Here is a 26,783-nt window from a genome sequence, read left to right as displayed (position 1 = left end):
ACAGGTTTTGAAATCACACGCTTCCATCCTGACAACGGCGTTTTTGGGGAAGGCCTTGTTTACACACCCAACTAGTGCATTATGAAAAACACTACAACTGAGACCCTGAGCTGCTGAGCATTTAAAATCCTATACCAAACAAGGATTTTGACAAACTACAGCGATTGGTCTCCTCGGTTCCCAAATGCTTACAGAGTATTGTTAAAAGAACATGATGCTGGCATTAAATTCAAAATGGGCAAATAAATATATAGTAATAAAAATAACTAATAAATGTTGTCTTTGTTCTTACTACACTTTGTTTTGATTCACAATATGTTTTACAATATGTGCAATGTCTCAATGTTTGTGGTTGCATAAAGAAAGAACATGAATGAATGTCAAAAAATGAAATATATCAAGTTACATTGTGAAATTACAGTAGTGTAGCTGTCTGTCTGTAGTGAGAGTAAGAAAGAGTCAAGGATAAAAAGATGTGTTAGAGAAAAAGGAAAAGAGGGTAGGAAAAAAATATACATGCACACGCAGAGAGAGAAATAATAGAGAGAAAAAGAAATACAGATAAATGGCAGATTGAGAGAGAGACAGAGAGAGAAATGAGAGAGCGAGAGATACGAGAGAGATGATGATGATGAGAGAAAGATGGATGTAGATAAGAGACAGAAGCTGCGGGCCTGTGTTGTTAAGAGACAGAGTGGTTAAATATAGCCTGGCTGTCTCTCCTCTCCCGGCTGATGTGTGTAGGTGTGGAGCTAAGAGAGGAACAGAACACACTGAAATCAGACTCAAAACAACCACGCAACCAGAACAGGTTTGGTGAAAGATACAAGTGCAGGCCAGTGAACATGAAACCAATAACCTTAATGAGACACAAAATATAAAAGGACAGAGAGAAGAGGAGGATTATTAATAAAATCTCAAAATATTCAGTTTCACTCAACACTCCAAGAGCGTGATGATGTTAATCCTCATAGAAAAGCTGATTTTGCAACTGCTCGATTTAGCAATGTATTAAAATGCGCGCGTGCACACACACACACACACACACACAATGTGCCTGTGTATGTGTGAATTTGATTTCTCTCTCCAGTTTTCTGCCTGACTGGTTTTTTCATAGATTATTGGATGTGTCAGTCAGCATTAGCCAGATGACATCATTTGACCAATCAGTATGCAGAACAGGAGTCCAGTAGGCGGAGCTTGGAGTTTAAGCCGAGATCTACAAAAGCGGTTGTGAGTTCTAAGATGGAGAACACTAGCTTTCAGCTCACTTTCACACATTCACACCTACGGACACTTTTAAGTCACCAATCCACCTACCAGTGTGTGTTTTTGGGCTGTGGGAGGAAACCGGAGCACCCGGAGGAAACCCACGCAGACACGGGGAGAACACACCACACACCTCACAGACAGTCACCTGGAGGAAACCCACGCAGACACAGGGAGAACACACCACACTCCTCACAGACAGTCACCAGGAGGAAACCCACGCAGACACAGGGAGAACACACCACACTCCTCACAGACAGTCACCCGGAGGAAACCCACGCAGACACAGGGAGAACAAACCACACTCCTCACAGACAGTCACCAGGAGGAAACCCACGCAGACACAGGGAGAACACACCACACTCCTCACAGACAGTCACCAGGAGGAAACCCACGCAGACACAGGGGGAACACACCACACTCCTCACAGACAGTCACCAGGAGGAAACCCACGCAGACACAGGGGGAACACACCACACTCCTCACAGACAGTCACCCGGAGGAAACCCACGCAGACACAGGGAGAACACACCACACTCCTCACAGACAGTCACCCGGAGGAAACCCACGCAGACACAGGGGGAACACACCACACTCCTGACAGACAGTCACCCAGAGGTAACACACCACACTCCTCAGTCACCCAGAGGTAACACACCACACTCCTCACAGACAGTCACCAGGAGGAAACCCACGCAGACACAGGGGGAACACACCACACTCCTCACAGACAGTCACCCGGAGGAAACCCACGCAGACACAGGGAGAACACACCACACTCCTCACAGACAGTCACCCGGAGGAAACCCACGCAGACACAGGGGGAACACACCACACTCCTGACAGACAGTCACCCAGAGGTAACACACCACACTCCTCAGTCACCCAGAGGTAACACACCACACTCCTCACAGACAGTCACCCAGAGGAAACCCACACAGACACAGGGGGAACACACCACACTCCTCACAGACAGTCACCCGGAGGAAACCCACACAGACACAGGGAGAACACACCACACTCCTCACAGATAGTCACCCGGAGGAAACCCACACAGACACAGGGGGAACACACCACACTCCTCACAGACAGTCACTCGGAGCGGGACTCGAACCCACAACCTCCAGGCCCCTGGAGCTGTGTGACTGTGACACTAACCTGCTGCACAACAGTGCCGCCCTCAACATCTAGATGCTTAACAAAATTAAACAGATGTTGATTACATTTCATGCACATCACCTTGGTGTGAGTCTCAAAGATGGATAGCGCTCTGCAATCCTGTTTTTGGGCTGTTTTTCATATTTTCCATATTTTACAAACCCAAATTAAAATCACATATTAAAATACTCTCACGCTGACACTTATTTTAAAAGCAATTAAAAAAAAACACACACACAGACGCACTGGGGCAATGCAGTGATGTAACAAACTTTCATTTCCAGTAATCACAAGATCACTGTTATTTCGCTGGAGTCTCCAAACCACTGCTTTGATGCACTATTTCTTTGAAAACCTTAGGCATGGTTCGACATCCCTAATGTTTGCGTATTCAGCTTTACTAGCCCCTGTCCTTTTCTTACTGTCCCTTCCTCTACCAAGACCAGCACAAATAACAGTTGGACATCTGCAGAATAAAATACTTGTAGACACATACACAGATGTTAGATGTCAGATGATATGTCAGTGCATATGTAGTAAATGATCACATGAAGATCATCATTAAAGTATCAATTAAACAGTCCCTCAGGTAAATGTTGGTGAGGCCACAAGGTCTGGAATTTAAAACGAATACAACACCTACACCTTTAATTTAAAGTCTTTCATGGAAAACACAAGCAATCATCAAAAGCAGGACTCTGGGAGCAAACTATCCATAGGAAGAAAACCATAGGAGGAGAGGAGCGGCTTTAGCTATGCATAATAAATCAATTAAACCTATTAACAGTAACAACTGTGATGGTTAAGATTTATTTATTTTGTTTCATTGGCACGGTGGCGCAGCAGGTAGTGTCGCAGTCACACAGCTCCAGGGACCTGGAGGTTGTGGGTTCAGTTCCTGCTCTGGGTGACTGTCTGTGAGGAGTGTGGTGTGTTCTCTCTGTGTCTGTGTGGGTTTCCTCCGGGTGACTGTCTGTGAGGAGTGTGGTGTGTTCTCCCTGTGTCTGTGTTGGTTTCCTCCGGGTGACTGTCTGTGAGGAGTGTGGTGTGTTCTCCCTGTGTCTGCGTGGGTTTCCTCCGGGTGACTGTCTGTGAGGAGTGTGGTGTGTTCTCCCTGTGTCTCCTCCGGGTGACTGTGAGGAGTGTGGTGTGTTCTCCCTGTGTCTGCGTGGGTTTCCTCCCGGTGACTGTTAGTGAGGAGTGTGGTGTGTTCTCTCTGTGTCTGTGTGGGTTTCCTCCCGGTGACTGTCTGTGCGGAGTGTGGTGTGTTCTCCCTGTGTCTGCATGGGTTTCCTGCGGGTGACTGTCTGTGAGGAGTGTGGTGTGTTCTCTCTGTGTCTGCGTGGGTTTCCTCCGGGTGACTGTCTGCGAGGAGTGTGGTGTGTTCTCTCTGTGTCTGCGTGGGTTTCCTCTCGGTGACTGTCTGTGAGGAGTGTGGTGTGTTCTCTCTGTGTCTGTGTGGGTTTCCTCCGGGTGACTGTCTGTGAGGAGTGTGGTGTGTTCTCCCTGTGTCTGTGTGGGTTTCCTCCGGGTGACTGTCTGTGAGGAGTGTGGTGTGTTCTCCCTGTGTCTGCGTGGGTTTCCTCCGGGTGACTGTCTGTGAGGAGTGTGGTGTGTTCTCCCTGTGTCTCCTCCGGGTGACTGTGAGGAGTGTGGTGTGTTCTCCCTGTGTCTGCGTGGGTTTCCTCCCGGTGACTGTTAGTGAGGAGTGTGGTGTGTTCTCTCTGTGTCTGTGTGGGTTTCCTCCCGGTGACTGTCTGTGCGGAGTGTGGTGTGTTCTCCCTGTGTCTGCATGGGTTTCCTGCGGGTGACTGTCTGTGAGGAGTGTGGTGTGTTCTCTCTGTGTCTGCGTGGGTTTCCTCCGGGTGACTGTCTGCGAGGAGTGTGGTGTGTTCTCTCTGTGTCTGCGTGGGTTTCCTCTCGGTGACTGTCTGTGAGGAGTGTGGTGTGTTCTCCCTGTGTCTGCGTGGGTTTCCTCCGGGTGACTGTCTGTGAGGAGTGTGGTGTGTTCTCTCTGTGTCTGCGTGGGTTTCCTCCGGGTGCTCCGGTTTCCTCCCTCAGTCCAAACACACACACACAAAGCCGTAATTCATCTACTGATGTTACTGTCGCAATAGTTTAAATATATATCATTAATTGTTATTATTTATTATTATTTTATTTTTATTCAAAAAGTTTTGCACAGTTTGTATAATCTCCATAATCTGTGATCCTCCTGAGGTGCCAAATCTCTGAGCCAGGAATGATTCTCTATGATTCGAAAGTAGTGTAGAATACAGGATGTAGTCTCTGATGTTGCTGTATACTGTTATCTATGAATATGCCCTAAATACGTCACATAGTTCATATCAGTCTGAATTCTGCCCACTGCGTACCTCTGTAGTTGATGATCTCTGTGCCCAGCACTGGGGTCATTTCCAGCACAGTGATGAAGGCTTTATCCATGGAGGTCAGAGGGAAGGGGGACATACGGTGCCTCCGGGCAACCTTAGTGATGTCCACTGCACTGTGACCTACACAGACACACACACACACACAAAATCAGAGGTAGTAGTATCAGCCACATATCTACATTCATTCAAAAGATCTGACTTATATTCGTAATTGAACTTATAACGGTTCTTAAAATCTCTTCAGAAAACGGTCCCACATTTGTCCATTTCAAGTCAAACCACTGTGAATCTGTCACGCTTTTGCCCAGTGTCATGTTTTCTTGCTCTGTCTTTGTGTCGTCCGAGTTCCCTCGTCTGTCACGTCCTTCTTCAGCACATGGCTCCATTTTGTTTCATTCCTGCCTCCTCCCTTGTCTCTCTCCCTCACTCCTTGTCATCGGTGTTCCCACCTGTGCCCTCTCGTCATCCTTCCCAGATGTTCCTCGTCTGTGGTCACGCTTACATATACCCCCTTGGTTCCAGTGCACCGTTGTCTGGTCTTGTTTGAAGATGTATGTTTTTGTGTTTTAGTCTGCACCAGTTCACGATTGTTTGGGCTCAGTCTAAGTTTGTACTCTTATTTCCTTTTGGATTGTAATTCTATGTTTTTGTGCAAAATCAAACTGTAACTGACGTAAGTAATTTTATAATTAATAACGTCATTATGTAATTACACTTAAAGGATAAAACAAAGAGCTAAAAACACACAAATCTGACTTACTCGCCCGTAAGATATTTTCTTTGCTGCTGCATCGTGACTGCACCTGTAACGAGAGAGAGAGAGAGTGAGAGAGAGGAGTAGGAGATAAAAGTGGTTAGTTTGAGAGCCGAGGGTCTCCTGTGACAATGCTCAGTGAAGAACGATGGAGAATGTCATGTCACAATATGAAGCCCAAAATATATCATCTGGGTTTGTGACTTGGAAACAAATATGGAGCCTAGGTCCCTCTCACGATGAAGCGATGAAGAAAGAGGCACATTTAAATCTGATGGCCAAGCAGTTCATGAGCTCATTCACTAGCAGCTAATTCCTCCTCGTTGGCTGTTTTTTTTATTTTCCCTAAAAGCAAAACGGGCATTTTTCATCTGCCTTTCTCCCTCCGCGAAACCTCGGCCAGAGCACGGCCTCAGATCAATACTCTCACTGAAGTGGCTGTGTAATGAAGCTGTGGACCTGCGAGTGAACTCTGATGATTATTCTTTTTTAAGGAATTTCAGGGTAAAGCTGACTTTAAAGGAGGTACCACAGAGACCCTGCTCACACCTGGGGCTTCATTTATAAAACATTTATAGGCATGGGTTTGATCTTCAAAGGATCATAAGTGAAAAGTCATGATTAGAGCTTTAGAAAAAAGGTGAATGTCCTGTTAAAAGTCTGGGTAGATATAAACAAATCCATAGCACTTTTCTCTAGTTAATATGACAACTCCATAAGTCTTTCATGACAAATGGCATAGACCTACATACAAATCTATCAAGGCTTACCCTCACACTCATCGTTTTTCATAATATCAATTAGGGTAAAATGGACTAAAGCAGTCCTCACCCCAACAGTTGGAATAAGTCTGTGTTAAAGGGTATGTTTTCTTATGAACGCACACTACACTAAAGAGTTAACCTCAGGTTTCTAATGTGATAAGGGATGGCAGTTCCAGAGCAAAGTTTATGAGTTTTTATAAATCATTTTTATGCAAGTGCTGAGAGATTATTTTATGAATAAATTAAGGTACATTTGATAAACGAGGTTCCTGGTGATGTTAGCATCCTGATACAAGTGTAACTATGTTCATTTACACTCTGTGTTCAAATATATCTGTGATATGTCGAAGTAAACAACAATTTTTTGTCTATATTCAGATTCCTAAAATGCAAATCAGCTCCACAATTAGTCTCTTCTTGGCAATGGATAACTTTTGTGGGGGTGGGGGTTGTGTTGGTTGTATTGGTAGGGGCTGTGTTTGTACTGGGTGCAGTTTCAGTTGTATGAGGAAGGTTTTATTTGTATCAGGAGGGTGTGTATTAGGTGGGGTTTTAATTGTAAGGGTTTTTTTTATCAGGACGGTTCAGAATGTATTCTACTGGGAGGGATTTTGGTGGTACTGCCAGGGGTTTTGACTATTGGGAGGGATTTTGACTCTATTAGGAGGTATTTTGGTGGTACTGGGAGGGGTTCTGACTCTACTAGGAGGGATTTTGGTGGTATGAGTGGGGGTTTGACTCTACTAGGAGGCATTTTGGTGTTAGTGGGTGGGGTTTTGACTCTACTAGGAGCGATTTTGGTGGTACTGGGAGGGGTTCTGACTCTACTAGGAGGCATTTTGGTGGTACTGGGAGGGGTTCTGACTCTACTAGGAGGCATTTTGGTGGTACTGGTAGGGGTTTTGACTCTACTAGGAGGGATTTTGGTGTTACTGGGTGGGGTTTTGACTCTACTAGGAGGGATTTTGGTGGTACTGGGTGGGGGTTTGACTCTACTAGGAGGGATTTTGGTGGTACTGGGAGGGGTTTTGACTCTACTAGGAGGGATTTTGGTGGTACTGGTTGGGGTTTTGACTATTGGAAGATATTTTGGTGGTACTGGGTGCGGTTTTGACTTTACTAGGAGGGATTTTGGTGGTACTGGGTGGGGGTTTGACTATTGGGAGGGATTTTGGTGGTACTGGTTGGGGTTTTGACTCTACTAGGAGGCATTTTGGTGGTACTGGGTGGGGTTTTGACTCTACTAGGAGGGATTTTGTTGGTACTGGGAGGGGTTTTGACTATTGGAAGGGATTTTGGTGGTACTGGGTGGGGTTTTGAATCTACTAGGAGGGATTTTGGTGGTACTGGGTGGGGTTTTGACTCTACTAGGAGGGATTTTGTTGGTACTGGGAGGGGTTTTGACTATTGGAAGGGATTTTGGTGGTACTGGGTGGGGTTTTGACTCTACTGAGAGGGATTTTGGTGGTACTGGGTGGGGTTTTGACCCTACTGAGAGGGATTTTGGTGGTACTGGGTGGGGGTTTGACTCTACTAGGAGGGATTTTGGTGGTACTGGGAGGGGTTTTGACTCTAGTAGGAGGGATTTTGGTGGTACTGGGAGGGGTAGTATTTGTACTGGGATAGTATTTGGTTACTGAATGTGTCTGGGAGAGACAGATGTTTTGAAACATCTATAATGTCGGTCTAAACTGTGTCTCAGACCTGGCTTTTATAATCAGATAATCAGATTTCAATGTCTTGGTTGTATTTACCCCTGCATTTTAATGAAGCTAAGCTCTATCTGGATACAAGCCTTATACCTGGGACCCATGTGATAAACAGGTTTAAACAAGGTCTGAGTGGCAGAGCATTTCCCTCATGGATTAATAAAGTGCTTAATGAATGTGTATCTATTAAATACTTGTAATGGTGTTTAGATTGCAGTCCATAAGTATTCAGAGAGTGACACAATTTGTGCTGTTTAAGCGTCAAATCAACTTGCTATAATTCAGTTAATGGGTGTTCCTTTTCTACCACAGTAAACACCAACTAATGCCAGGATAAAATCAAAATAAATATTCCATCTCCAGCTTTTTCAATAAGACAGTTACAGATACTCAATTAAAGCACTGAGAGTCAGTAGGGTCCAGCCATTTAATTCTATCATCATTATATAATTTAAAATTCAATACAATGAGCCCTTTGTCACTGCCCACTTACTTACGGACTCCACTCTATATTCTGTGGATTGGCTGTTCTTTGTCTCAGCGTGAACACGTATTGTTTGTGTGTCTCACGCGTGTCATGAGACGGTACGCAGTGTGTGTTTTTGTGTTTTCGGAATCTATAAAACCTAATTCAAACACCATCACTTACACTGACTCTGATTAATCTCTAAACTGAGTCTTTGCTGCCTGGCAAAAGTTTGGGGACACACATAGCTGTTCTAAATGTAATCAGTACAGAAGATCGTGTTTGTTATTTTGTAAAAAGTAACATAATTCAGAACGCTTCCCACCCCTTCTCTCTTCTTTTAACAAACAGCAGAGTGCAGAAAAATGAAACGTCTAATCTCGGGAATCAACGCACAGGACATGCCCATTTCCTCTGGGGGTCGGCATGCCACCTTTCAGGGGCCCAATAGAGTTGGACACTTTATGCAATACGTCGCAACCCAGGCTTTTATCTCAAAAAGCGGTATTACGTAGAAAGTGCACCCAAACTTTTAACCGTGCCGGGTGTACACTCCATGATTTATGAAAATAAATGTGTCTCATACTTTAACAATGGTGGCCTTTTACAGAATGTCTGGTGTTTTTCATGAGGGCATTTACAACATGGAATTAAAGAAGGAAACAATTACATAACATTTATCCACAGCAGCCTACTAACCATCTAACAGCTGTAGGAACCTTACACAGGGCTCTCAGAGGTGTTCCATAATGTACATTCTGTCTATAAATAGTCTGGGTACTGATAGAGGAACCCATAAACCATGTGACACAAACAAAGCGGAACACGGAGCTCTCTTTTTGTGCTTTTAGGAATGAAGTAAAAACAGTTCATAGATAAATACGACTGAGAAATCTTTCATTGTCCATTACTAGAATCTGAATCACACTTCCTTTCCATTGTTAAAGTCACAATAGAGGACAGGAGAAAGCAAACGTGTGGTTGATTTTATAGATCTAAATAAATACGTATCGTGTGAGAGTGTTACATTTGGTGTTTTAAGATGTCGGTGCTCAGTTTAAAACGATCTTCTAGCAAATAAATCAGTATCTCTGCCTTATTCTGTCTCATTAACACTTACAGATGTTGTGTATTAATGAGCAACTGACAAATGCATTAATAAATACATCAAATAAATGTATGATAAATAAATAAATCAGTAAGGATTGGTATCATGCCGTCTACACCCATTATATCTATCTGTCCTCCCCTCCTCTCTGTTTCTCTCTTCTGTCTCCTGAGTTAGGATTAAAGAAAAGGAAAAGTTGTGTGTCCGTGTGTGTGTGTGTGTGTATATATGTGGATCACCCTGTCTCTGAGCCCTAAACCATGTCAGAAAACAAAATACAGCGCAACGACTGCCAGACAGCCAAGAAAAAAAAAAGAGATGGTAGGATGAGACACAGAAAAAGAGTAGGAGGGACAGATGGAGTGATGTGATTGTGGGAAATAAAACCACTGTCCAAAAAGAGGCAAGAACACACAGCATCTACAGCAAGTGAAGGACAACTTAAAAAGAGAGATAGAGAGAGAAAGAGAAAGTGAGAGAAAGAGAGAGAGATAAAGAGAGAGAAGTGAGAGAAAGAGAGAGAGATAAAGAGAGAGAGAGAGAGAAAGAGAAAGTGAGAGAAAGAGAGAGAGAAAGAGACAGAAGGAGAGAGAAAGAGAAAGAGAGAGAGACAGAAAGAAAGAGAAAGAGACAGAAAGAAAGAGAAAGAAAGAGAAAGTGAGAGAAAGAGAGAGAGAAAGAGACAGAAAGAAAGAGAGAGAGAGAGAGCACAGATGTTGGAAATAAATCTAATGGAGGCAATGCATGTCTGAGAAAGTAAGAAAGTATTAAAGAAGAAATAAAGTAATGAACAGAGGAAGAGAATAATAAACAAAATAAAGAAACACAGAGAAGATTGTTCTGAGGTATAATATATACATTAAATGCAAACTCCATTTCATTTCCCGAAGCGTTGGGACACTGGGCAAAACGTAAAGAAACACTTCAAATGTAGTTTTGTTCTGTTTTTCTGTTTCTAGAAATGGGGTTTGTATTAAAAACAAACAAACAAAGAAACATTTTAAACTTCGTAGAACAGAACCCATACGTTTCTGAATAATAGGCTTCTGCAGAAAAACTGTTCTGGATGTAAACAAAGTCACTAAGTGTGGTTTGGTACAGAAAATAATGAGGCCGTATATTTGACAGCGGTGGGGACAGGAACCCGGTGTTTGCCTCTACACACTCCTTGCTCAAAGTTATGAATGAAATGGTCACACTGCCCTATGACTGAGTTTTATAAGATTAAGCCTAATCTGACTGATTCATGTCTGTCGTTTATATCACCGTTGTTATAACAGGTTCTCCGCTATTTTACAAACAGTACCACTCCATATAAAAGGTTTCAGATGTCTGCTGTGTTCACTGCTGATTGAACACCAAACCCCTCCACCACTTTGTTTACGTCTCAATCACTGGATCCTGCAGAAACATCGACGACGTTCCCCTTTAAAACCTGACGTCTGTTGTAATCTCTTAGTTCATAGAAATTGCATTTAAAAATGTAAATGGTTTAAATTTGAATGGTAATAAAATGAGATTAACCATAAAACACTGTTATAGAACGTGTAAGAAATATATACAAATGGTTAAAAGATGGTATAAAACAACAGAACAAACGAAAAAAGAGCCGAAAGCAGGTGAAAGAGCAAGATCTCTACACACACACACACACAGAGAGAGAGAGACAGAGAGAGAGAGAGAAAGAGAAGAGAGTCAGATAAAGAGAGAGAGAGAGAGAGACAGTCAGAGAAAGAGAGAGAGAGAGAAAGAGAGAAAGAGGAGAGAGTCAGATAAAGAGAGAGAGACAGAGAGAGAGAGAGAGAGTGAGAGACAGGAGAGAGAGTTTTGCATGTGGAGTGGGCTTGTGAGGGCTTGGGGATAGTTACTCGTGAGCTGAAGGTCCTATGGCTCCTTCGATCATCTTTAAGCACCTCCAACCTACACTGGAGCTACAGTGGAGACAAAGTCATCAAGCATCAGTCCATCAGTCCCAAGTAGAGGAGAAATAAACGCATGACAACAGACGCAAAAGAACGGAAGTGTGAAGCAACTCAATATGAGAGAGAGAGAGAGAGAGAGAGAGAGAGAGAGAGAAAGAAATAAAGAGGGGAAAAAAGAGAACAAGAAGATGATAGGCAGGATTTTGATATTGGGATATTGCCAACTGATCACAAATACGGCAGGCAAATGGACAATATATCATTTTACAATACAGCAATATTATATATACTACATATGACTGCATTACCTTTAGAAATGTATTAACTCTGTTGTGTACTTAAAATAAACGTACTGCTCCTTTTTTAAAAGCTGTTTACACCTTTAAGTAGGGCTTTATTAAAAGTGCTGTAGCCAGGGCTTACACAAAGTGGAGGGAGAGAAAGAAACAGCAAAGCGCAGAAAGAGAGAGAGAGAGAGAATAAATGAAAGAATGGTAAACACATTACAGAAAGTAATAAGTCAATAATGAGTTTAGAGAGAGACAAAATATAGAGAAAAGAAATAGAAAGCAAGAAGAGAGAGCGAGAGAAGTGTGTGATGGGTTTAGCTTTAGCAGGCAGCTGAAGCGCATCTACTGAGCTCTCATAGCACACCAAACCCAACACAGAGAGAAGCTAACCTGAACAGTCCTGATAAACTGTGCTGAATCAGTTTACCTGCCTCTTCATATCCGATCAATTTGAGGAAAAACACTACCATAGCCTCCAGTGGGAACACTCTGGGATTCAGTTCTGAAAGTGAGCACCAGGGCCTTTAGAGGCTTAGCGTGGAAGTGAGGTGTGATGTGTTCTGTTTTTAATAAAGGCTTTAGAAGCAGTTCATTAATCGGCTCTTCTGTTTATGCGTCTCCAATGCTGTGAAAATAATATAAACAATGGCAGGTTTATAGTGGAGTCTCCGATGAGTCGATGTTCACACAGAGATGTGATGGAATGAGGATGGACTGAGGTTGAGGGAGATGGAGGAAGCAGTGCAAAGCTGCTGGTCTCAGAAAACACACACACACACAACCAATACATATGCACGAATACATTCCTATATTTATTTAGAGACTAATATTTAATACTCATTCATTTTAAGTGATTAGTCAGTGGCAATGATGTAATGAAGACTTAAGAAGGTTTTGACCAAAGACATAGGCTCAACAGAGCACTTCTGCGTTGAAAAGGCAGTGTTCCAAAACTAAGGAAACCCTGTCAACTTCCTGGGAGGGGCTCAAACCGCAGGCCTCCGGTGGAGGAACAGGTGGAGACAGAGGCAGGGACTAACTGCACAGATGAGCCTGAGCTCAGTGAAGACAGAGGCAGGGACTAACTGCACAGATGAGCCTGAGCTCAGTGAAGACAGAGGCAGGGACTAAATGCACAGATGAGCCTGAGCTCAGTGAAGACAGAGGCAGGGACTAACTGCAGAGATGAGCCTGAGCTCAGTGAAGACAGAGGCAGGGACTAACTGCAGAGATGAGCCTGAGCTCAGTGAAGACAGAGGCAGGGACTAACTGCACAGATGAGCCTGAGCTCAGTGAAGACAGAGGCAGGGACTAACTGCACAGATGATCCTGAGCTCAGTGAAGACAGAGGCAGGGACTAACTGCACAGATGAGCCTGAGCTCAGTGAAGACAGAGGCAGGGACTAACTGCACAGATGAGCCTGAGCTCAGTGAAGACAGAGGCAGGGACTAACTGCACAGATGGGCCTGAGCTCAGTGAAGACAGAGGCAGGGATTAACTGCACAGATGAGCCTGAGCTCAGTGAAGACAGAGGCAGGGACTAACTGCACAGATGAGCCTGAGCTCAGTGAAGACAGAGGCAGGGACTAACTGCACAGATGAGCCTGAGCTCAGTGAAGACAGAGGCAGGGACTAACTACACAGATGAGCCTGAGCTCAGTGAAGACAGAGGCAGGGACTAACTGCACAGATGAGCCTGAGCTCAGTGAAGACAGAGGTATAAAAGTATGTCGAAGCAATGCATTTCCTTTTCTTGGACATACAATGTAATACACATTTGGAGTAGGCTCCATCATCCCTGTGTCTTTCCCTCTCCTCCTCAGGGGGCGGAGCTAAAACTGGAGGTAAGGGGACAAGGCTAGGAATGGAATATAAGTTAAGCGAATGACATCCACTCTCAGACACAGGCTGTTCCTCCAATACTCAGCGTCAGAGGAAGGAGACCTGTGAGGAAGGAAGGAGACTCTGAATTAGCTGCAGAGTTCAGTGCCTGAGACTGAGTGAAGGTGACATAAGGAGCTCTGTATACAACATGCTTATGGGGAAGGGTGGCGAAATGGAAGCTACCATGGAAGTAAAAAACACATCAAATCACTGCTGGAGTAGGATTTGTGGATACACGAGCCAATGCCTAGCTAAATTTGAATGTGCCGTGTGGCACTAACTTAATATTTCCCATTCTTCAACACTGCCCTAACAGTGAAGTATGGTTGTGGCAGCATCCTTTGGGAATGGTTTTCTTTAGGAGAGACTCAGGTCTTTAGGAAAGAACAGGTAGCCCTTTTCCACCAATGTGGAACAGGTTGGGGTCCAGTTCACACAGATGATTTTGGGCCATTCGGCACCAGTCCGCCAATATAAATAGCTTCCGGAACCACAGGAACTGCTTTTCAGTACAAACACTGACAGTGTCTGTGGGCATGTCAAGCCAAAGCAGTTCCAAATAGAGCAAAGCAACTAATGAGTTCTGATGCAGCAAACCTGATATCTGCTTTATGATCCATTCATTCATTTATCATCTGTAACCCTTATCCAGTTCAGGGTCGCGGTGCGTCCAGAGCCTACCTGGAATCATTGGGCGCAAGGCCTGGAACACACCCTGGAGGGAAACCCATGCGGACACATGGAGAACACACCACACTCCTCACAGACAGTCACCCGGAGCGGGACTCGAACCCACAACCTCCAGGTCCCCGGAGCTGTGCGACTGCGACACTAACCTGCTGCACCACCGTGTCGCCCTTGCTTTCTGATTTAAAAACAGAAAAAAATCCCAAGGAAATAAAAACAAGAAATTGCTCCATTCGTGTGCTTTTCCTGGGGCTGTGGTCAGCACAATTCAGGTGCCTTCACTTTTACTATTCTCTGCTGCTCTAGTTTACAAGCTCAGCAGTTTTGGCGCAGATACCATACTCCAAAACACTTTGTTTTTATACAGACAGGACTCTGTATCATTTAAAAGTGTATTATATATAAATGTAACCTGAACATGCAAACAAGTCTCCAGTTCCACCCCATTAGCTACTGGCTGTACTCCCCAGCACACACAATGGCACTAGCACTAGGAGGGTGAGGACCAGCATGTCCTTCCTCCAAAACCAAGCGTTAGCTGCTGTTAATGCTAACCCTAACTGGCCAGAGGAGGGCACTAAATGCCTAGGTGTGTCACGTCAGCTGACAGGCGCCCCCTACTGGCTAGCTCCATGCCATGTGCTGAGGGGAGGAGCAGGGGCCTTCCCACCCACTTATAAAGCGAGGTCATTTTTGTTCTATACGTCTCCTGATCTCGACTGGCTGAAGTATCATCATCCTAAACGCTGAGCTCCCTATGACCAGCCAAATCTGGTTGGTTGAATACTTTTACAAGGTTGGGGTGAGGACGGTATGTACTCATACTGTCTCTGGCTCTCTCTCTCTCTCACACACACACACACACGCGCACACACACACACACACAGAGCCACTTAAATGTAAATACCCAATTTGCCATTGTTAATAAGTTATAATTAAGGAAGACTGAACAAAATATAGTTTTGACATTGACACTGAGTATCAATACATTATTTTTTTGTCTATACCCCTATAATCAGGGTCTGTTTGTGTGCTCATGCTTCTATTCTATACTCATACCAGCTGATCTGATGTTTCAGAGTACTGAATAATTTAATTAGAGTAATTAATGAGTAAAAAGTAAAAGCTTTATTAATATCTTTTTTGGCAACGCCTACCTGTCCTCTTCTGGGCTTTATACTTTATTCATCTGAAATTATCTTCTTGCAAATGTGGACTTAAATTAAATTAAATTCTGCTAACCACCAGATTAAAGCCCCATCCACATGGATCTGTTTATTTTTGAAAACAGATTTTCCTCCGTTTTTGAGACTATCCCCGTTCTTATGAATGCAAAAAAGGCTGCATTATCATGTCAGTCCAGTAGGGGGCCATGTAAAGAGAGACATCAAAACACCAAGACGCATGAGAGAAACACAGCTGTTAATCCCGAATCACTCAATTCGCCCCATGTATTGCACTATGCTAGGGTGACCATAAAAAACATGGGGCAGTTTGGCAGCACGGCCCAGGCCCAAAAGGTGGACAAAAGCTTCCATAACCATGCAACTATGCTGCTGAACTTTAATACATGAGCTAATCTTTAACAAGATAAATAACAAATGCCATTTTGGACAGATTCCTTTCCATTTGGCCCTAAACAAAAATAATAAACAAATACTTTTGTCATTTCTTGACAGTTTTTTTATCATTGAAAGTTATTTTCTGGAGCTCTGTGTTAAAACAACTTGTCTACGCGAGAAAACTCATGATCATAGGAGAAACTGATGAGTTTACATTTTAACTGTGCTTTCAAAATTTTAAAAGCAAGCACCATATTTTATCAACCAGAAGTGACATAGACTTGATAAATGATCAGAGCATCACTGGGATCCAGACATTTATGTACACATACTTATATTTCATATTTTATAAGGTCTGGCTGATAAAACGTGCTGTGTGTGATATAATTCAGTTTTAAATCCGGGGATTTGGCCTGTTTTCGTGTAAAGTTAATGATAAGCAGAAAAGCTGCGCAGGTATGACGCAGAAAGTCAGTAACGGTCAGGTTTGTCCGGTTATTGTGTCGTTACAGGAACAGAAGAGATGACTTTTAGATTTGTAAAAGATAGAGCAGAAAGTGAAAGGCTTGTGTGACACAGAAACGCTTCCAAATACGAAGGTTTACAAGAAGGCGCTCGCAGCGAAGTGCATCCCATCTCTATGGAGTCAAAAAAGGGTCAAAAAGATTTTGATGTTGTAAAACAATACTCAGAAATGTAACTGACTTTGTAACTGCGTTTGAGCAACTTGTCACGCCCTCGTCCTGTCATGTCTGTTTTCCCCGGCCATGTGCTCTTTTAGCACATGGCTATGTTCGTTGTTGTTCCAGTCCCGCCTTTGTTCCGTCTCCTTGTCTGTGTCATTTGTTACCCTGCCCCCTTGTTATCTGTCTCAGGTGCGTCTCGTCTATGTTTGGTATTTAAGCCCTCTTGTCTCACTTCCTCCTGTTGAACAATTCTCCTTTCTCATATCGGTCGTGTTATCTAGTCTGTCCTTGTTATAGTTTTGTTTCAGTTCTCAGTCGTTGTGTTGTCCTTTTCTCTGTCTGTTAGTCTTGTTTTTTATTTGGTTTCATTAAAGTTCTCAGTGTTTTAGCAAGTGCGTCCGCCTCAGTCAGTCCACCTCCGGTGATCCAGACAGAATGTTCGTTCTTTGTATCATGTTGAGTCAGTTATGTTATCCAGTCTATCCGTATCTCTAGTTTGTCTTTATTCTTCTTCAGTTCGTTTAGCTCCTTTGTCCATGTCTCTGTTAGCTCTTTGTTAGTTATCTTGTTTTGTAAATCTCTCTGTTTGTTGTTCTTTTGTAAATTAAAGTTTATCTGTGTTTTAGCAAGTGCGTCCCCCTCAGTCAGTCCACCCCTCGTTCCTGACACAACTACAGACACGGAGAACTAAAATCCACAAATGTATTGGAATGCACAAATTTAAAAAAACAACAACAATAATAATAATTTAAATTCACAAATATGAAAAAAAGATTTGCATTTGTAAATCAAGTTTCGTGAATGTGTGAATCAGTACCTTCTCAAACGACTTAAAATGTGCAGGAGCAGACCTTTTTAAGGTTCCAGATGTGACAGTGGGAGTTTTTAAATGAGGTGGAAAAAATCCAAACATTCGCCTTCTCTGCTGTGTGTGTGAATCTCTTTTTGCAGTTGTGGATTTAAGACCCTGTTTTGACGGCCAATTGATGAACCAATAGGAAAGCTTTAGCTGGACCAATCAGATCGCGAGGTTTCTTTAACCAATCAGAACACTGATTTGTTGCTGTCAGCCATAGTGCGTTTCCACCAAAAGAACTCTGGTTCTTGAACCGGTTTCGTTCCTGATTCTTGGAACCTTGGTTCTTTCCAGTGAACCGCCGCATTTCTACGGACAGCGGAGAAACGTATCCAAGAGCCGCGGCTCTGACCAATGCGCATGGCATCGCGCCTAACTGCACCAGAAACACGTAGAAGCGTGGTGGTTCAGAATCAGGAACGAAACCGGTTCAAGAACCAGAGTTCTTTTGGTGGAAAAGCACTATGGCTGACAGCAACAAATCAGTGTTCTGATTGGTTAAAGAAACCTCGTGATCTGATTGGACCAGCTAAAGCTTTCCTATTGGTTCATCAATTGGCCGTCAAAACAGGGTCTTAAATCCGCAACTGCAAAAAAAGATTCACACACGCAGCAGAGAAGGCGACTGTGTGGATTTTTTCCACCTCATTTAAAAACTCCCACTGTCACATCTGGAACCTTAAAAAGGTCTGCTCCTGCACATTTTAAGCCGTTTGAGAAGGTACTGATTCACATTCACATTCACAAAACTTGATTTACACATGCAAATCTTTTTTTCATATTTGTGAATTTAATTATTATTGTTGTTTTTTGTTTTTTTTTATTTGTGCATTCCAATACATTTGTGGATTTTAGTTTTACGTGTGTGTAGTTGCACGCAGTTACAAAGTCCGTTACATTTGTGAGTATTGTTTTACAAACCCAAATTTTTTGAACTTTTTGACCCTTTTTTGACTCCATACATCTCTGCTCTCAGCTTCGACCTCTTGAACACTTTCGCTCACCCAAAACAACGTCATCGAGGTGCGCATGTCAAGGATTGGATTAGGGCTTAGGGCTTAATTTAAGAATTGGAACGGGGGGGGAGGATGTGGACGGCAAAAATTCTGTATATTTTTGGCAATGTATAAATCCCGGCCAGACGCATGTTTTAGGTCCGGAAATGAGGACATATCCGGCAAAAAAGAGGACGTCTGGCCACCCTCACTATGCAAATCACGAAATTACTAAATCTAGATCTTAATAGTGCATTATATATTGATACAACATCATATATATTTATATATGACGAATCTAAAATCTAGTGCTAGCTGCATGTACATTGTAGTTTAATGATGTACTTCACAATAAACAGATCCGTGTGGATGGTCTCTAAATTAATTTACAGCATGGGTGTCTATAAGCTAGGGTAAAACATCTAGTTAGTTAGTGTTCTCCTCCAAGCAAATGGAGTTAGCAGCATTTTGAAAAGAAGGAATGGAGCTACACATGACTTGGAGGAAGCAAAAACTCATTTTCTCAGCTCCACACTCTTAAATATAAAAGTGCTAAAAAAAGGTTCTTAGAGCAATGCCACAGAAGAACCACTTTTGGTTCCATAAAGAATAATTGTTTGTAGTGGTTCTTCTATGGCATCGCTCATAAAAATACTTTATAGAACCTTTATTTTTAAGAGTGCAGCATAGTGTTATTAAGGGAGTCACAACTAGTGAATAGGATTGGCATTGACTACATTAATAAGACAACTGGCATAAAAAAACCAACAAAACAAAAACAAAAAACAAACAGAAGGAATGAAGAATAAAGTAAGGCCCCGTGAAGTTTCCTGAAGGTGGAACAGTTATGAAAGAGGAGGAGGGAGTTGCCTGGTTGAAACATTAACAGGAAAAGTTCTCACAAGAATCATCATGGAACCTGTATATGTTGAAAAAATTCTTGTATTTCCTTCAAAACGTTTGCTCACATTGCTCCAACTCACAAGCAGGAACATGACTGTCCCAGACCTGCATTACTGCTCAGACTCTAATGGATGAGGGACTCATCTCCACATTAGTTCTCTGAGATGTTATCACCGCAAACACCGATATCACAATAACGACTAGCTAAGAGTATTTACTGCAGCTCTATGGTAAATACATAAAGAAACTGGCTATGTATTGTATATATGCACTTCACTCACAAACATACACACAAAGAAACCTGACTTGCACAAAGATTCATAGCAGCAAATTGCTCCTGACAAAACCTCCATGCTTTATTTTGTTAAACCTAGGAGAAATACTATTTTTATTTGGATCCTGGTGTTAAGATTTGAGTTAGACTTAGACACGGGATATTTACTGCCATATATGCATTGAACTATTTAATATATGGGAGACACATTGCTTACACAGTAGATACACACACACAAAAGCATACATATACACACACACATGCAAAATCACATACGGCCACACATTACATGTACGTATGTATAAAAAAAAAAGAAAATGCATGGGATCAATGGATGAAAATCTAGTGAGGAGCGAAGAGGACAATAAACTCTTGCTGTAGTGTCCTAAGTGTTCCGCTAAAGGGGAGCTGTAATAGGACAGAGGATCCATTTCTGTGTCTGAATGAGCAGGAATGGGCTCTACTCAGGTGTGGGATGCTTAACTTATTCTATATGAAAAAAATATGTTACTGTTGTGTGCATGTGTGTTTGAATTTTCCTCAACTACACACCTGATATATTATGTCATTTTACACTGATTATAGGCACATGTATATTTTTTTTAAATATTTTAACACGTGAACTTGTTTCCTTTGTAAATTTGCAGCTACTTAACACAAAATTTATGTCAGGTTTATTTTAACGTTTTAAGGCATAAGTTAATAAAGCAAAAGACTATAAACTACAATAAATAAAACAAACATACAGCCGTTATAATATTGCGCATATTTTCTATATATTAAAATTCAGGGTTCTTAAGGTGTTTCTTGTTGTTTGTTTAAAAAATGAAAAGCCCATGCAGAATTTAAAGCTGAAAAATTTGTCTTATTTTTGCCACATAAACATGAAGACTATTTTTCTCAAAAAATGGGGAAAAAAGGGAAAAACTTGTCCTTAAATTATGTGTATCCACATTTTAATTTTTGTGATAGTGTTCACACACACATACACAGCCCCACTGTGCTTCCTCAAGCCACTGAAATCACCTGAAACAGGCATGTGCTGTTATCAAACCTGACTAGAAATGTACACCTAGAAGATACTCCAGTCATCCCTCCTGTAAACCTGAGTCTGGGAAGATATACTTCATTTAGCCTCAGTTTAGCTATCGCTAGTTAATGAGTGTTAGCTACACTTGGCTACACTACCGCTTTATGTAGGCTGTATATTTGTCAGTGCTTGACAGTTAGATAGTTTAAGTTACCTGTGCTTAGCGGTTTTAACCTGTGTTAAGCTGTTACAGGCTTCCATTTAGCTGTTTACTAGCCTGTGTTGTGCTGTTTTGCCGTTCTGTGTTTACGTGTGTTCGTATCTTGTGTTAAGCTTTTTTACTGGCCTGTGTTACATTTTTTACTAGCCTGTGTTAAGCTGGTTTACTGTCTTTTGTTTAGCCATATAACTGGCCGGTGTTAAACTGGATTATCTGTATGTATTTATCAGTCTTTCTCCTAACTCCGGCCGTCCCCTATTTCCGGTCACTGCCGTATATGGTGCAATTCCGCTCTCTCTCTCGCTTCGCCAGTTGCAGTGGGTAAAACAATAAAACGTAAGTTCATGCCTTAGTAGGGCATTTAAGTCTTGCAAAAATCACATATCTAAACAATATTTAAGTATCTATAACAGTGTTGTAATTCTTGTGCAGGTGTGCAAAACTGCATGTAGAACACAACACATTTCCATTTCATGACAGATATTTCCCTCAGTGTAAAAGTTAGCTTAGCGGTTAGCTTCCGTTTCTCTGAAGGGAAAATCTACCGCCATTTTAATCCTTACATGTAGAGTACGGATACCAACACAGGACAAACGTAATATCATTGTGAACCTCTCAAAACCACTGAATGTGGTAGCAACTGTCTCGTTTGACTGTCACAAGCAGGGGAGGTGGCCGAAGTTAGGGGGCACCAATAATCTTAGCAGTATTGGCACCTACTTAAACAAAAGCATTTTTATCTAAAAACATATTTTCTTTCAAAGTCAAGCAACTCTTGGACATTAATCTACACACATATGACTCCTGAAAAATGTTGATTTGAGTGAATAAAGTACTTCTATTTATTAACAGTTAGTTAATATTTCTAATATTGTATTTACAAGTGGCCGGAACTAGGGGTACATACACTATCTGTTTTACTAGGCTAGGTTTAGCTGTCTTACTCGTCTGTCTTTAGCTGTTTACTGGCCTCTGTTTAACTTTACTAAAGTGTGCAAAGCAGTGAGTGCTGTTGTGCATGCTGGTGGAGGGAGAAAAGGTTAACTCTTTACCTGGTCCAAGGTAGAGTACCTTGACTTGAGCGTGATGACCTCATCCAGATGTGCCCTGAACTCTCTCCTTGAGGCCTGGGGGAAGCCACAGGATAGTCACTCACTCCACACACACACACACACACTCCTCTGCACACGTACAAAAGGAAATGCAATAGGCAGGAACACACATTCTCATACATGCTAAGCTACACCAACTACACAGACACTGCAACACATTCACGGATGATGACACACACAAACACTCTTTGAAAAGACAACTTTTTACTGGCCTCACACACACACACTCACCCACAATTACAGCTCTGTGCTCTTGAACAGAAATGACTGAAAGGAATAATGAAGATAAAGATGGGAAAAATGTGGAAAAAAGCTGCAAGATCACTGATGTTATGTGAAATGGCACATTTAGTTTTATTTTTTAAATTTACATTCACTTATCCAGGATCCACTACTTGATCAACTAGCCGTTTGATGTCCTATGGCTGCTTCTTTCAATTAGAGCTAGGAGGCTACGCTAAAAGCCAACAGTTACTCAAACCTATTCAATAAACACCTTCAAGACCTCTCATACCACGTTTGTTAAAAAACAAAGACCTGTTGATATGATTTAGGACACTCACTGCAAGCTATAAAATTGAACAAGACATCGCCATGTAGCTAAATGCTACAGTCAGCCATTTTAGAGAATTCAGATTGTTCTCAATTTTTGTTTCTTTAAATAAATAACTCAAAAATACTGTTTGCTACATTTTGGTGGACTTAAGTTTTAAATCCACAGCTTCACTTTATAACCACCAAACCACATTTACCGATTGGCTACATGTGGGTGGTAGTTTGAACTATTCCTTCAAGAGAGCATTTTCTAAATAATGTTTAAGGAGTCAACAAAACCGTCTCTAAAGGTGACACTGGTTTTATTATTACCTCCAAGTACAAAAATTGAATCTTTATTTTAATAAACTTAAATGTGAAAGCTGTAATGTATCAGCCTACCACATTTATCTTCCAGTATTTTGGGCCATTTGTATATTCAGAAGTGAGTTTAGAAGGGATTTGGGCTCTTTCCAGTAATCACTGACTGTGGGCCAAGCTCCTGCTGATTTCTCACAGAGTGCACTCAGCGTTACACTTCTTGAAGACATTTTCTTTGCACTGTTGGGTGCAGGAAATGTGGCATGAGATAAAAATTTATGACTACAGAGTGAGGGAAGTGCTGTAACTGCTGCTACTTCAAAAGCCGCCATGATCTCTCCTCATTAGTGTCTGTGATTATAGTTTATTAGCAAAGGAAATATTTAAGAATGAAATCAAACTCTTAAACCCTCCCAAAGTGCTGCATGAATTATGACCATGTTAATTCATTATTAAAGGAGCACTAGCTATTATATTTATCTAGTAATGACAGCAGCAAAGTCATGTTGCTTCACTGACCTATAAGAGGCGGAATAAAGTCCCTCCCACCCCTCGATTTCACGACAATGCTGTAAAAATGGCTTAAATGATTGTGAAAAACTCACTGCCCACTGTATGGCACTGAAAAACTGAAGTATAATCTAGTGTGCGTGTTTCCAGGCGGCGTGACCTATGCCTGCTTATGATGTCTGTGTAATCTGATTATTTCATTCGTTAATCAATTTAAATCAAAGGCTAATTATAATTAATTTCTCTTTTAAACTAAACAAGCTTGGAAAGTGAGTATTGATATTAATTTAGTTTAATGTAAATTAATCATTTTTTACATTATTTTTATGACGTTTTGTAAAAGTAAAAATGTTCCGTTAATATATTAAATGAACACAGATGATTGCACTGAAAAGCTCATTGAATTTGTTATGAAAAGGTAACATTTACACCACAAAAAAGTCACATTACACCACAAAGGGAGAGCCTTTAACATTTGCTAGAAACCTGCTGTAAATGTAGCTTTAACCGGTCCTGTACTCCTAATTAGGACTTGGGTCCTACCACAGAATGCTGTACCGTGTGTGTGTTTGTGAGAATAGGAGAGAAAAGTGGAAAATGAAAATGTACGGCATGGGACAAAATACAACCATACAGATAGAATAAAAACTAAATGCACATTAAGATTTGATGAGTTAAATCTTAATCCACAATAATAACAATAATACAATAACAATGATAATAAATAATAATGAAATAAATATAATTAAAATAAAGAAATAAAGGATGCTTTGCTAGATGTAAGAAACAGGCAGGGGGATAATCACAAGACCTACAGACAACAGGTCCAGAAAGAATAATAACAGTAATAATGATAAAAAAACATCTGTGTTTCCAAACTCCACCCCTGGAGCTCCTCCTGCGTTACTCATTACTCTTCCATCTGATTCAGAAGGGTTGTAGATATGCCTACATCAGTTATGATGCATCTGAATTTCGTGATTTTTCAGCCAAATGGAAATTCCAAAAAAGATGCATTAACCATTAATACTAAATATTTTGCTTCCCAATACGACATGATTTCACTTCTGGTTTATAGGTTTATCCTTCCATGTCTTTATTTTGCACTGAAGTCTTAGGCTGGAATAAGCCTAGCTCATGAATACGGAACTTATTGATGTGTGCATATCAATTATTAACCAGCCAATCAGCTTTTAGAACCAAAAATCATGCTGAATCTCAAATGGTACATAACCTCCGTACACAGTGCACTACAAATGTCCCAAAAAATACAAATAAATAAATAAATAAAATAAAATGCACCCAAAATGGTGCATAATATGCCCATAAAAAAGCCATTTGGGATTCATCCACAGGAGCCAGAATTTCACAAACTGCACTACATTTGGAGTTGGGACCCATTTGAAGTTCAGAGACTTACAGGCCTGCTAGCCTCAAATGTGTTAGAACAAGAGAAGACAAAACTGTGCAGGGCTGGAGTTGGAAACACTGCCGGAGGTCATCAACAATTCATTCTCTGTCTTGTGCAGTTGGTGGGCGCATGCAGCACAGGACAGGGGTGTTTGTCCTGGGTGTTTGGGAGTATTTTGGGGTCTTTTGTGGGGGTCTTTCAGGGCTCTCTGGTTGCAGGCAGGATGCAACAGGAAAGTAGGGAGCCACAGGCATGCGGTGCTCCGAGACTCATGCAGGGATACCTCAGCAATGCTTAGGGTGGATGAACAGGAGGGGAGCCGAGCCTGGTGCCGCGAGATAGAGAGAGAGAGAGAGAGAGAGAGAGAGATAGCGAGAGGAAAAGAAAGGAAGGAAGTAAGGAAGGAAGGAAAGAAGGAAGGAAGGGGGGAAAAGAGAAAGGTGATTAACACAGCAGCCAGCAAAGCTGAGCTGAGACAGACAGCGCCTCTGCAGGCCTGGAGGACTGCCTGTGCACAGCAAGCCAAGCAGCATGGAGCAGAACACATTTAAACACATCTGGGGTCAAGAAAATGGAACACTTCTGGACTCCAGTTAACAGAATAACCCTCAGTAAGTCAGAAAAAAACACTAGTACATGATGTTTCCACCATACACTCTTTGTAGTTAAGTTAGATATGTGCACATCTATGGTTAAATTCCCTGTATTATATATAAGACATAGACCTCTGTCAGACATTCACATCTTTGTGATGTACGTCACACACCTGCAACAAATGATGACTAGAGAAAATGTCAACAATTGTCCATTAATGTCATATTAAAGGAACTCTAGGTAGTAACTGTACTTTAAAACTACAGCTTCAGAATCATTGTTATGTTTCACTGACCACTAATAGAGAGAATAGAGCCTCTGTGGTTGCAATTCCCGTCAAGGAACCACAGAAACTGCTTTATGTAACGCCCCACGTCTGTCTTCTTCATGTATTTAATGGCATATAAATAATATACATATTTAACATATATGATGGACATGTATATTGCACATATATATAAATGTGTGTGTGACTGACAAATCTGTAAATGTGTAATGGGGAGAGCTTTTATAAATGTATTTTTCATATGATATTTTTAAATCTTATCATGCTGTAGTCACACAGTAAACCGCTTTAAAGCTGGAGTAGGTGACTTGTCTTAAAAACAGTTTTTGTTGTATTTTTTTTTAAATAAATGGAATGACTGGGATGGCTTAGACACTACGGCTAAACAAAGAAAGGAAAGAGAGCGGTAGAGAAGGCTTCTAATGAAAAGAGGCTGGGTGAAGCCAGAGGGCAATGCAGAGTGAACACTCGTGTAGCTGTTAGGTGTTTTCTTATTGGAGAGAGACCTGAGTTATGTGAATGGTGTTTGAAGGAGCTGTGAGGAGTTGGTGTGTTCTCCCTGTGTCTGCGTGGGTTTCCTCAGGGTGACTGTCTGTGAGGAGTGTGGTGTGTTCTCCCTGTGTCTGCGTGGGTTTCCTCCGGGTGACTGTCTGTGAGGAGTGTGGTGTGTTCTCCCTGTGTCTGCGTGGGTTTCCTCCGGGTGACTCTCTGTGAGGAGTTGGTGTGTTCTCACTGTGTCTGTGTGGGTTTCCTCCGGGTGACTGTCTGTGAGGAGTGTGGTGTGTTCTCCCCGTGTCTGCGTGGGTTTCCTCCCGGTGCTCCGGTTTCCTCCCACAATCCAAAAACACACGCTGGTAGGTGGATTTGTGACTCAAAAGTGTCCGTAGGTGTGAGTGTGTGAGTGAATGTGTGTGTGTGTTGCCCTGTGAAGGACTGGCGCCCCCTCCAGAGTGTATTCCTCGCCTTGCGCCCAATGATTCCAGGTAGGCTCTGGATAATGGATGAAATGAATGAATGTTTGAAGGAGGCTATTGGACTAAAAAATCACCTACTCCAGCACTTGGACTCCCCCTACTGTTGCAGA

At 42.0% G+C, this 26,783-nt stretch overlaps 1 protein-coding gene across 3 annotated transcripts in view; it reads right to left on the bottom strand.

Moving 5' to 3' along the window:
- The window catches only part of gphnb (gephyrin b), a 136,405-nt gene that overhangs the window by 12,955 nt on the left and 96,667 nt on the right, over positions 1 to 26,783 (bottom strand). For 2 of the 3 annotated variants that reach the window (XM_066676540.1, XM_066676541.1), the window contains exons 9-13: positions 25,103 to 25,144; positions 21,984 to 22,058; positions 11,490 to 11,552; positions 5,581 to 5,623; positions 4,803 to 4,940 (exon numbers count right to left, since the gene is read on the bottom strand). In XM_066676540.1, the coding sequence (XP_066532637.1) occupies positions 4,803 to 4,940; positions 5,581 to 5,623; positions 11,490 to 11,552; positions 21,984 to 22,058; positions 25,103 to 25,144 (361 nt within the window). The remainder of the gene's footprint in view (positions 1 to 4,802; positions 4,941 to 5,580; positions 5,624 to 11,489; positions 11,553 to 21,983; positions 22,059 to 25,102; positions 25,145 to 26,783) is intronic. The other variant, XM_066676542.1, reaches the window with a different exon arrangement.

Source organism: Hoplias malabaricus, chromosome 7, assembly GCF_029633855.1.
Source record: "Hoplias malabaricus isolate fHopMal1 chromosome 7, fHopMal1.hap1, whole genome shotgun sequence".
NCBI lineage: Eukaryota > Metazoa > Chordata > Actinopteri > Characiformes > Erythrinidae > Hoplias > Hoplias malabaricus.
This window is presented reverse-complemented; position numbering and strand designations above follow the sequence as displayed.